The sequence below is a fragment of the Rhamphochromis longiceps genome, linkage group LG9 (assembly GCF_057381845.1).
Source record: "Rhamphochromis longiceps isolate RC_006_pf linkage group LG9, R_longiceps_female_GT1.1, whole genome shotgun sequence".
Taxonomy (NCBI): Eukaryota; Metazoa; Chordata; class Actinopteri; order Cichliformes; family Cichlidae; genus Rhamphochromis; species Rhamphochromis longiceps.
In genome coordinates this window covers 18,873,866-18,886,784 of record NC_140565.1, presented here as the reverse complement: position 1 = coordinate 18,886,784, position 12,919 = coordinate 18,873,866, and the positions used below count along the sequence as shown (strand labels likewise).

Sequence of the window (12,919 nt, the reverse complement as noted above, 5' to 3'; positions counted from 1 at the left end):
AAACATCCAGTGATGTGATTTGATTACATGTCTGTAACGTTTGACATTCCCCTGGAGACTCGTGTAAGTGGGGCATTCAGTGTGCAGAGCGTTTAAAACTTTCAAAAACTCCTCTGCTGAAGTCTCAGTAGCAGTAACTACACAGAAGATCAAGGTAATTAATGTCAGAGCTGAGAAAATCAAACTAAAAGGAAGGAAATTACTGGCTGCAAACTGAGATGCGCTTTCTTCGGAGCATGTCATGTTTAACTCTCCTGCAGTGTTGGTCAAGTTACTTGAAAAAAGTAATCAGTAACTAATTACTGATTACTTCCACAAAAAAGTAATCCCGTTACTTTACTGATTACTTATTTTCAAAAGTAATTAATTACTTAGTTACTTTTTAAAAACACGATTTACAACCTGAAGAGGTGATAAAGCGATAGATCTTTCAGCCCAATTCTACTTTTTCTGCATAATCCATCATACAAAATGTAATCAAATGGAAAAGTCTCTTTTTTTTTTAACTTGTTTTATCAGTTTTAATCTTTTAACTTTATGCATCAAGCAAAAATTAAATTACATGCACCATTCTCTGACTTGAATAAATTAGTTTAACATTTAAACCTATTTTCTACACATTCCAGCACATAAAATAAAATATTTTTTGTGTTTACACTCAGTCTTTCAAATAGATGCAAGTAAAACACAGCAGAAAATAAATAAAGTCAAAGACTCAGCGGTCCTGTTGCTCTATTTTCACCTGTAAAGCAGGACTGCGGTAGGCGGAGGTTTACCCTGGTGCAGGTGTGCCGCGGTCAGTTGAAGAATCCGCGAGTTTCTCTGTGAGTTTCCCATTACGTCGTTGCACACTCGGTGCTTGCTTGGAAGTTTAGGGGGTTTTTTGCTGTAAAAAGAAGTTTTCTTCCCACGCACGATGGACACTAATGTTTTTGTTACTTTTTATGGAATCAAACTCAAAGTAAGGTCAGTACTTCCACGCTTTAAACGCTGCACGCTCATACGCTCTCCCGCACTCGATATGTGATCCATTGTTGATCTGCACACAGCTGTTGTCACTAACGGCGCACTCGCTTATGTCACTGTCATTCTCGCAAAAAATCACGGTTTTAGTAACGCAGTAACGCAGCGTTCCTACGGGAAAGTAACTGTAATCTAATTACCGTTTTTGCAATAGTAATCCCTTACTTTACTCGTTACTTGAAAAAAGTAATCAGATTACAGTAACGCTTACTGTAATCTGATTACAAGTAACGCGTTACTGCCCATCTCTGCTCTCCTGTAGTTCTAAGATTTGGTTTTCTGAATAGTATACATACAGTATATGCAGCATCATATATCAAACTAATGAGCTGTCTGGGGAACAATTAACATTCTACAGAGAGACTGGTTATGTAACTCTATCTGATTCTGCCCCCTTGAGCTTAAAAACCAACGAGGTGAATAAAGATGTTGGTGATCAATGGTTGCTTGCAAAACACATATGGTTTAGAGAAGCTGAACGGGTTGTATAATAGGTCAGCAGCACTGGGATTTGAGATAAATCTGGGAATTGAGTATCAGAATTACTGTGCGGGGTTGTAGAGATGAGATAAAGTCAGGGCAGTGCATGAAGTTTCCTAATTAGTTCTTCAGCATACAACTTTATAGGTACCATCCGCTATCACCATTCTTATAGCTCTGATGCTAATAACAATTGCAAAGTGTTATTATTTGGGTGTCTCTGCTTAGACTGCTGCCCCCTGCAGCCCCGACCTTGATAGGCAAACAGAAAAGTGACAGAGGCAATAAAAACCCATTGGAATAACTCATGAGTGTCTGTAATTAAGTAACCTAAAGCAACCTACATACTATACATTTATGTTGCACTCATTAGCCATTATATTAGGTGCCCGAAAGGACATTTATGTGACTTTGAACGTAGCATGGTTGTTGGTGCCACACAGGGTGGTCTAAGTATCTAAGTATTCCACAAACTTCTGACCATTCTCTGTAAACCCGAGAATGGTCCAAAAAAGAGAAAATGAGTACCAGTTCTCTAGGAGGGCAACAGTAACTCAAATAACTACTTGATACAACAAAGGTATGCAGAACAGCATCTTCAAACCTTGGTGCAGATGGGCTACAGAAGCAGAAGACCACACTGGGTGCCACTCTTGTCAGATAAGAACAGGAAACAGGTGCTACAATTCACAAGGGCTCACCAAAATTGCAGAACAGAAGATTGGAAAAGTGGCAGGATCATAATTTCATGTAAACAACATGAAAACACCGATCAACCCTGGGTTGTTTCAATGGTTCACGCTGCTGCTGGTGGTATAATGGTGTGGGTGATATTTTTTAGCATTTCCATACTTTCATAGGTCCTTTGGTACCAGCTGAGCATCTTTTTAATGCCACTTGACTAGGAAGGTGAGCTGTTGTTGACAATGTCCACCTCTTTATGACCACACAATATCCATCTTCTGATGGCTACTTCAGGATATTACCCCATGTCACAAGGCTCAAAAAATCACAAATGTATTTCTTGAACATCACAATGAGTTCAGTGTACTCAAATGGCCTCACAATCAATCCAACAGATCACCTTTGGGATGTGATTCACATTATGGATGTGCAACTGACAACATCTGCAGCAACTGAGTGATGACGTCATGTCAATGTGGTTCAAAATCTCTGAGGAATGTTTCCAGCACTTTAATTAATCTGTGCCACAAAGAACTATTGCAGTTCTGAAGGCAAAAGGGGGGCCAGCTTAGTGCTATCAAGGTATAACTAATAAAGTGTTCACCTCTTCAACAGTTTTAACATGTTTTCACTTTAGTAGCTACAAGAAATCGGAACCAAATGTAATCTGTGGATCATATTGATATATTCATATCATTATGAAACAAATGAGATAATTTATAGATGCAGTATAAGAAACCAGTGCTGGGAAAGTTTACATTTCTAAAACGGCTGTGAACAAAACCTTCTGTATAATTAATTGTGTGATTTATTCCTCCCCCCATTATGTAGAATCTTTTAAAACTTCAAATAACATTCAACAATATACAACTACTACCAGTCAGGAAGTAAGATAAATAAACAGTTGTGCAGCAAAGTGGGAGGCTTGTATATAAAACAGATATGAAATATACAAGCTGGCGAAGGCGTTTTTACCTCAGCCGGGTTCTGAGGGACTGTGGAGGCCTTGTATCCCAGCTGTAGCAGCATAGCCTCAGCTGCATTCCGCTTGGCAACCTTCTTGTTGGGCCCTGTTCCCGTGGCAACCTCATTATTCACCTTCACCTGTATGGGAATGGAGGAAAACACGCATATAAAGAAACCAGTACACACAAGTGAGATAAAGACACTAGCAATATTTGCTGATTCACAACTGAACATTCTGGTTTTGCTGATGCATCCTGTTGTGATAATGACTAACTGTTCCTTAGTTTTTTTTTTAAAAAGTTTCTTTTCTCTCTTTTTCAGAGCTGAGGCAGCCATGCAGTGCACATCGCACAAAAAGAATCTGAGTGAAGTGTTTGTTTTTCAGTAATCCCAAAACATTAAATCTGTCTATACAGAATGTAAGCAGAAATTTCCAAGAGAATATCAGACGTCGTTATGTTATCCAAACAGACAATTACACTGTACAAATAACATTCTGGGAGCCAAAGCCTGTGAACTGCCAGGCCTCAGCGCACTCAGTCAAAGTGGTCTGACATGCTCGCTAAGTACTCATCTGAATACATCACGAAGGTCACAACAGAAGGAGAAGGAAGGAAGGCCTCAATAAATTCCCCAATCACTAAACAAACACAATCACTCTTTTATCAAAATTTAAACGATGATCAGCTCCTCAGAAAGCGTTTGACAAAAAGGTGGAGCCCTTTCTGAAGTGATGGCTTCAGACAAACGATACGAAAACAGAGACTCATTTGAGCCCTGCTGCCTACCAAAGGAAACAATGTGGAAATTTTAGAAGATGGAGTGGACTGCACAAAAGAACACACACACTCACGGGGACTAATGTGTGCATCAAAGAGGCATGGAGAATAGGTTTGAGGCTGAATTACCGCCTGATGCTAAGAGAAGCTCTGTTCTTCACATGAAAGAAAAGGATTATGGAACGAGAGACTAAGTGGGAGAGTTTGACTGGGAGAGGCAGCCAGGGAAAGATGAATAGGAAGAGAAAAAGACAGACTGCTGTTAAAATGGTGAGCATAAATAACAAATGCACACGTTTAGCAATTTTACGGTGTGAAGCGGTGTGGGTTAGTACAATGCCACAATCTTTCCAGGAGTATATGTCCCAGAAAATCCACCCCAAGATATGGTCAAAGAATTTGCAAAAAACCAAACAAACGAATAAACAATCAAACAAAAAAAAGGCCTCAGTTAGCATGTTGAATTTTAAAGTTCATGACAGCACGATTAGAAAAAGACTGAACAAGTGTGGTTTGTTTGGAAGGGCTGCGAGGAGAAAATCTCTTCTCTCTAAAAAGAACATGACCGCATGGCTTAGGTTTGCAAAGAACAAACCACAAGCTCTCTGGATCAATGAGGCTCATTCATGAGTATTTTCATGGAAACATTCTTACCCTGTGCAAAAAACAATCACGTAAACAAAATTACTAACAAATTCACTGCCATTAGCTAATTTCTTTATATAAAGAAAGATGTTTGATGCCAGGTGACGTAGAGAAAGAGATGTATGAGAGAATCCTGCACATGGTGAAAGTCCAACTGAAGACACTAGCTCAGGCTGAAATAATTGAGGTTAAAATATGAGGTTAAAAGGGCTAAAATATCTCTACCCAAGAAACTCATTGTGGCTCAATTTCTTTTTAAAAAGAAAAAAAAAAACAGTTTGGAAATCCGAATTGATACATAAAAAATAAAATAAAGCACTAAAAGACTAAAAGAAAAAGAAAAAAAAGGTCACGCACAAGGAGCAACCAGATTGGTCACTCCAAGATGAGAAACTTGGTTCAATGGAAAAAAGAAATCTAGATTCCCCGGTATCCATGGAACAGTACCAAGAACTGTATATGACACTCAGCAATCGCCTTTTCATTTGGTATTTCATTTTCTTTACCTGTATTCTGAGCATTTCTTTTTTTGGTTTGCTGTTTACGATACATATGAATGTTTCACACGCTAATCAGTGATTCATTAATATTGTTGTACCTGAAAAAATTTAGAAATGTTTTGGAGATACAAAGTATGTGAAGGTGTGGCTGTCACAGAAAAATTTAAAACACAGCTTTTTGTCATCTCTGCTGAAACATAAGTGAATTACAAGCAGCACACTAAGTCCAACATCTAAAGACGTTTTTTTTTTTTTTTTTTTTCACATGAAGGGTGGGACAGAATATCAAAGCAGCAACATAACTAATCACTTCCTCATGTGAAATACTTTCAATACACACTGATGCCAAATATCAATATTCTTATTAAAACTCTAAACCAACTGTAAACTGGCTGGTACAATTTCTCAAGAGATGAAGTTAGGAAGAAACTCAGAGGGAAAGTACCAGACAACACGGTTAGCAGGGGAAAGCAAATCAAAGAGCTAATTCATTGAATCGATTAATTAAAAGTGAGGAGCAATAATACACAAAGATTCAATTTTCTCTTCTTCTGTTATAAAACTATTGCAGCGTACTGCTAAAGACTGTATACTGCAGAATCACTGTGTTGTGAATATTTATTGAGTTCATAATTTAATAGTTATTGAACTATAGCACTGTATGGATTCCCTACTTTACACAATGAGCTTGACTGATTTGTTAGAGCTTAATAAAACATTTTCAAAATCATGTAATGATCTGATTTACATAAATGTCATCGGCATTTACCTGACAAGTTCTTTTAAAATCAACAAAGCATTTCTCAAGATTGTCCTTCAATCTTAATTGCAAATTAATTTTAACACGTGGGTAATTAAAGAAACACATTTGGCAAAAACAGTAGTTTAGCTTTAACTTGTAAAAGTAGGGCAGGTAAATTAAAGAGGGCAAATTCCAAGTTTAAAGTGCACAGTTTATTAACTGAAGCCAATTTCAACTTGGCTTCAGTTAATAAACTTAATTTCAACTTGCAGACACAGATTATTTTTTTCTCCTGTGGTTTTTCATGCATGACCTCAAATAGGCTAAACAACTCTGAAAGAGATAACTGTGGTATCTGATGAGATTTCCTCATACAAAGATCCTACTCTGTTTACTGGACTAATAATAAACACCAAACCACCCGTAACTAAAGGTTGCAGCTGACAGAGGAACATGACATTTTATGAATACTAGCTCCTTAATTCCAGTATCATCCTGTGGTACAGAAAACAGACTTCGTGCCACCGACAACTTGAAATGTAATAGCATAAAAAAAAGTTGGCTGCTCCAGTGATGGAAACGGCTGTAAAGATGGATGTTCATCTATTCTAAGCTTTAACTGCATCTATAAACATAATAAATGCTAAACAGAATGTTTCACAAAGGAATGCCGAGCATGAGAGACAAAGAGGAGAAGAGAAAACGGTGAAAGGAAACATGAGGAGGCCGAAATCATTTTAATCCAACGTTGAAATGCAGTAAATGAAAACAGACTTTAATGTTCAGTTATTCTACCACATGTTCCTGACAAAATAACCATGTTTGCACCAAATGCATTAAATTATTTACATGTCTTCTGGTGACTAAACATTAACCAACAACATTTTTTCCTGTTCTTTGACATAGTAAATAATAAATACTGCAAAACTGGAAGTAGGTTCCACACTTAAAAGAACAAAGCTGGTCAGTGGTGCAGGAGGGGAATAGATTTCTTTTCTGCACATTAGCAGGCTGTTCAAAAACGACCTTGTTTGAACAAAGGGGAGCTTGTCATGCTAACACAGTTAGGGATCATAATCCCTGTGGAAACCTAAGAAACCTCGCACCCACGTTCATTACCCACATATAGCCATCCTCCGTGTATGTAGTAGCCTGAGATTCAGCAGATATGAGCTAAGCTCCTTGTCTTTTACAGCATATATAACCCTTTTTAGGACTACTTAGCAGGCCACATTAGCAACGGCAATTTATTTATTTACACAGCACATTTCATTACAAGTAAACTCAATGTGCTTAAAAAAACGGTAAAATAACACAACAATAAAGACCTAGCTATGTAGGACTATGATACCTTGAGGCACACACAGTTATTAAGTGTACGTCTGTGAGAATAAAAAGGTTTTAACTTGTTTTTGAATGCGGACACAAATGGAATTGACGTCAGGTCAGCGGGCAGTTTCTTCCAAAGAAGTAACTGAAAGCACCCTCAGCACACTCAGATCTAACTGAGAATAGTTGAAAGATCGGTACCTGATGACCAGAGAGCTGTAACTGGGTTATAGACACTGAGCAAGTCAGAGATGCACTGAAGGGCCAAACCACTGAGAGATTTATGAACTAACAGAAGAATTTTAAAGGTAATCTTGTATTGAACTGGCAACCAATGACGTTACTTACATACGTGTAAGGCTGCTACAATGTGGACAAGCTGAAGACGTCCTACTGATGATTTAGATAATCCCGTAAATAAAGCGTTAGACTACTCTATCCTGTTTGATATGAACACAGGGGGCAATGTCTTAGTTTGAGATAAGAGCAGTCCTGGTGACTTTAATAAAATAATTGTCAAATTGAGATCACTGCCCAAAATTATGCCACAGTTCCTGACTTGCTCACTGTGTTTGAGAGAAAGAGATTATAAGTATGAATATATTTTCTGTCTCTGTCTCTTTTTGGAGCAACAACAAATATTTCCACTTTGTGTATATCTTTTAGTTCTTAAAGATTTTAAAGTCAATTTATAGTTGACTTTTCTATGATTTCTCTCAGATCTACAGCAGGTTCTTTCAGCCATCTTTACGTTTTCACTATTTCTCCAAGGTTCTCAATCGATAATTGTCCATCATTTCATCACATGACAACAGTACTGGTAATGTGTACTTTTTACTTTCCTTTTTCTTTTGGCAGGTGAATGAAATACTTCTGAAAATATGCAATAATAATCAGAGATAGCAAAGTCTAAAACATTTGTATATGTGGGTCAGTAATATCATCCAAAAACATGCCAATAAACTGATTATATTCAAAACTCAGTTAACTGTCAAATGGCAAAAATTTGCAGCTAAAAATGATTCTATACAACGATCACACCACCTCCTGCTCGCACGCATGCAGCATTCAAAACTACAATTAGTCGTCGATATTTCAATCAGCTGTTCAATCACTCTTATCAAGCCAGGGTTTTGTTAGAAGGATAAAATCCAGTTTATTAGTAACAGTGACATCATTAAAAATAAAAGCCTAATTTGCTAAACATCTAACATTCAGAAGCGCAAATTGGAAAGTGGACTTAGTTGACTGAGACAAGGTGGGTTTGATGAGTACAATGTGTTCTTTGTGTACGGTCTGCTGTTAATTCCTACTTTAATATGAGAAAGTGGTCTAGTATTTGCAGGACATCATATAGTTGGGAATGTCTTTTCTTGTAGTAGCATATTCTGTGACCAGGAATGTACCTGCATGATGAACTCCCGACGTCGGGGCATCCCTCTCTCTGAGAGCAGCAGGTACTCGGGCTCCTTCTCCTTTTTGGCCTGCTGGATCTGGGCTAGACGGCTGATCGGGTTCATGCCCTGTCCATAATCTGGTCCTGTCTACAAGGAAAAAAAGCCAGTGATGATCTCTTGTAATAACCATAATCATTTATTCTGCCATGCATCCCTGTGTGTGTGTGTTGGTTCACTTTATTAAAGTACCTTGAGGATGGTCTTGGTTCGTTTCTTGTAGTGTGTCTTGGGTTTTTCCACAGTGGGTATGGAGGGAAGCTTCTTCAGGTCCTGCAGGATGGACAGAGCGGCACGTTTCTTGGACAGCTTCTTGCTGTTGCCCTCACCCTCGGCAGAGAACTCCCCCACGGTGACACGGGTCAGGAAGCTTTTCATGTGTGGGGGCCCACTCTCCTTCAACACCTGGAAAGGTTTTTGGAGAAACACAGATGGGAGGGGTTTTTTTTCATAAAAGAGAAATTAAATAAAAATGATAGTACAAAATCTGAATTTATATATGTGTGGGGTTTTTCTCCTGTGTGGAATATGTATAAAGGAGTGTGTGCAGAGCTCTCTGTGAGCAACTACACCAGGTGGTCCAAAACATCTGCTCTCAATGGTCACACACTGCTACCCACCCACATGTGGGTGTGTTATCCATATACAAAACACTCCAAACTGAACAACACTGACGCACAAACACACATATGAAAAGTAACATGTTCCTAGATGACAGTCTCTAGTGATGAAGGCTCAGTTTCCTTCCTCTAGCCTCTGGTCACCTGGGAGACCTAAAACAAACACCGGCTGGCGTTAGGTCATGCTTCTGCAATCACATCTACTTCAAGTCCAACCACAGTGTGCGAGTGTGTGGATGTGTGTGTGTAGCAGGTGGGGTTCTTATATAGGAAAACATGCTGGAGGAAGAATTAAGTTTCACACACTTACTGAGTCCAGCTCTACATGTTCGGTGAACGTGGATCGGTTCCTAGCTCGATGGCTTTCTCCCTTGCTTTCCTTGCTTTTTTTGGTTTTTTTGCTGCAGCAGCTGTGTGCTGCTTTGGATTTTTTCAGCCCCCTCCCACGCTCTCTCCTGATTTTCTTCTTTTGAGCTTAATTTGCGGTGCAGACAGCACAAATTGTAGTAATCAGATGCAATCTAGCAACAGTTGATTTGAACTCAGTGACCGATAAAACAGATTAAACTGATAAGCGGAACCTAGAGCATTCCTCAAATACTTCACACATCAACACAGACTAATACCAGACCTTTGGGGAAACAAAGGATAATGTGTCCATACCCCCTCTTCAATCTACACGACACCCAAAAAAACAAAGATTTTAGTTCAATTAAACTCAAGTGACAAGGCAAGTCCTGTGCATGAAAACTAAACAAATAGAAATCAGTTAGTGAATGTTTAGACAGATACCACACATACAACTATGGCCACAAGTAAAACAGAAAACTCAGAGCAGACACGCATAGTTTTAATGCAACTAACACCTTTTATCACATACATGATCACTTCTTTTCTCTTCCTACTCAACTGACTCCAACATTTTCTTAACAGAGGATACACTGGCCCCCATGTTTCCCATCACTGTTAACCTGTCAGCCTGTGGGCAGTCCTGCACAAGGAATTCAAGTATACAGTAGGTTAGCATGTGCGCTGTAGTGAAGCCTTGAAGCACTAGCTGTCCAAGACATCAGGCAAACTTACTCCCACACTAGGGATCTAACTCTGGGCTTGCTCATCACCAGAAAAGGGAAATGTAACATGGCAGCTTCTTGTATGTTACAACATTCAGTGGGACTGGAAGCATCCCGAGTCAGATTTAGTTTTTTAAGGCATAGTGCTGACGATGACGTCGCACATCACCGGCCGCACTCAGCTAAGATTATGTCACTTTGAGGAAATAGAAATGGATTAACAGTGAAATGTGTATTTAGGGCCATAAATATCTAGATAATAACATTTTTGCAATAGATTTTGAATCAAACAATCAACATGTGACTGACTTTCAGCCTTACTTCAGGAGACTTAACAAAAGTACTGCATAAAGGAATTACAGCCATTTTTATTCATTTTTATACAGAACTTCACATATACTGATCCTGGATGTGAATGTCACAGTAATTCTGGCCTTATCGAAAAAGTTCTTTTTCTAGGATGGAATGATTGTACAGCACACATCTTTAATGACATTAAAAAAGAAGAATTGGTTGCTAAAGTTATTTCTCTAATAAACATAAACATATGCATACACTCACTTAAATAAGATAAGATGAGATAAGATAATCTTTATTAGTCCCACACGTGGGAAATTTGTTTTGTCACAGCAGAAAGTGGACAGTGCAAAGTTATATACCAAAAATTAGAGAACACAGGAATACAATAAGAATAAGATACTGTGCAAAACTGTACAGACTAGAGTAGAATAAAATAAAATAGTATATACAATAGGATAAAAATAGAATACAAATGCGATATACAACCGAGTAAAAATACAAATCCACTTATTAAATCTTTTAACAAGGCTAAGCCCTACTAACTTACTGTTTGTGATCATGATTGACTACAACTGGTAGCTTTTCTTCTTTCCGCATAAAAAGAAGTTGTTGTACAGCACTCATTAGATTGACCAATACTTAGAACAATGGGAAAGTCCAGGCAACTCAGTAGTTCTGAGAACTGGAGATTTATACAAGTTGGGAGCCATTTTCTAAACAACTGCAGATTCCAAGATCATCATAAATTAAAAAAAAAAAAAAAAATACATAAATACAAGTTATTCAGATGTGTCACCACTTTGCAAAGGTCTGGATGAAAGGTTTTATAGTCAGACGAGACAAAGACTGAGCTATGATGGCAGTAGATTTGACCACAATGACAAGAGGATGTTTGGAGGAGTAAAGGTGACGCTTTCAAAATTTAAGAACAATGTACCAGCTGGCAAGAATGGTAGTGGAACCATCATGCTCCAGGGCTGTTTTGTTGCCACTTGTATTGGTATATTGCAAAAAAGTGGATGGAATAATCAAGAAAAGGACAACCTCAAATTCTTCAACTTCACCTCAAATCAAATTAACTAGATAGCTGTTCCTGCAACGATCCCAAACCCACATCAAAACTGGTTTTGGAATGGATAAAGATGGCTAAAATTGAGCTTCTCTAACGGCGTTCCAGCCTCGACCTCAACCCTTTTGAAAGTTTGTGGACTATGCTTCAAAGCAGGGCACGTGCCAGGAAACTAAACCAATTTAAATGAACTCTGCCAATTCTGCCAAGAAGAGTCGTCAAATGTCCAGACAGAACTATGCCAGAAGCTTGTTGATGGTTACTAAAAGTATCTAGTCAAGGTCCAACTTGCTAAGTGACATTTAACCAAAACTTACTGGGGGCGGGTACATATCTGACTATGTATGTCTACTTCTGACCCTGTGTGGATTACAGAAAATCCGAAATAAATAAATAAACTTGTGCACCCAATTCATATTTTTAAAGTAATAAAAGATGTACTGCATGCTCTACAGTCACTTTACCTTAGAAAGAGAGAAGTTCAACGACACCATTAAAAGCCCTAAATTACTGTAAAATCTATGACTTAACGTCTGAAGTCTGGAGCCCTTTGACATCACCTAATGCTGTTTCCTCTTTTGCAACGGTCTGCTAGGCCTTTATTGTAGCCATCTTCACTTGTGTCTTGTTTGTGGGTCTCTTTGTCTTCAGTTTTGCATTTAATAAATAAAAAGTATTAAATATAAATCAGGTATTAAAGTATTAAATACAAATTAAATATAAATCTTGGGTTGACATCCGGTGGCTGACTCGGTCAATTCAGGAATATCCTATTTCTTTGCCCTGAGAAACTCTGGGGCCATTATCCATTTATTTACTCATCCAATTCAATTCAATTCAATTCAATTTTATTTATATAGCGCCAAATCACAACATAAGTCGCCTCAAGGTGCTTCATAGATACAGAGAAAAAAACCCAACAATCATATGACCCCCTATGAGCAAGCACTTTGGCAACAGTGGGAAGGAAAAACTCCCTTTTAACAGGAAGAAACCTCCGGCAGAACCAGGCTCAGGGAGGGGCGGCCATCTGCTGCGACCGGTTGGGGTGAGAAATCCACTTTGACAACGATAAGCTTGCCTCCTCGACAGTGTTCTTAACTTGGCTAGATGCGATCAAGGGGTTTTCATAAACACTGAAAATATTCTGCAATCATCTCCTTAAGTTGTCTTCTGCAGTCTTTCAGATCTTTGGGTGTTGCCAAGATGGTCAGTGCTTGTTTTTCAGAAGTACCAGATTGGGGACTTGTCACTC

The 12,919-nt window shown here is 38.5% G+C and overlaps 1 protein-coding gene across 2 annotated transcripts in view; it reads right to left on the bottom strand.

Annotated features, from left to right (window-relative positions):
* The window catches only part of stau2 (staufen double-stranded RNA binding protein 2), a 108,474-nt gene that overhangs the window by 56,452 nt on the left and 39,103 nt on the right, over window positions 1-12,919 (bottom strand). For both annotated transcript variants that reach the window (XM_085418615.1, XM_085418614.1), the window contains exons 8-10: window positions 8,795-9,007; window positions 8,555-8,692; window positions 3,163-3,291 (exon numbers count right to left, since the gene is read on the bottom strand). In XM_085418615.1, the coding sequence (XP_085274741.1) occupies window positions 3,163-3,291; window positions 8,555-8,692; window positions 8,795-9,007 (480 nt within the window). The remainder of the gene's footprint in view (window positions 1-3,162; window positions 3,292-8,554; window positions 8,693-8,794; window positions 9,008-12,919) is intronic.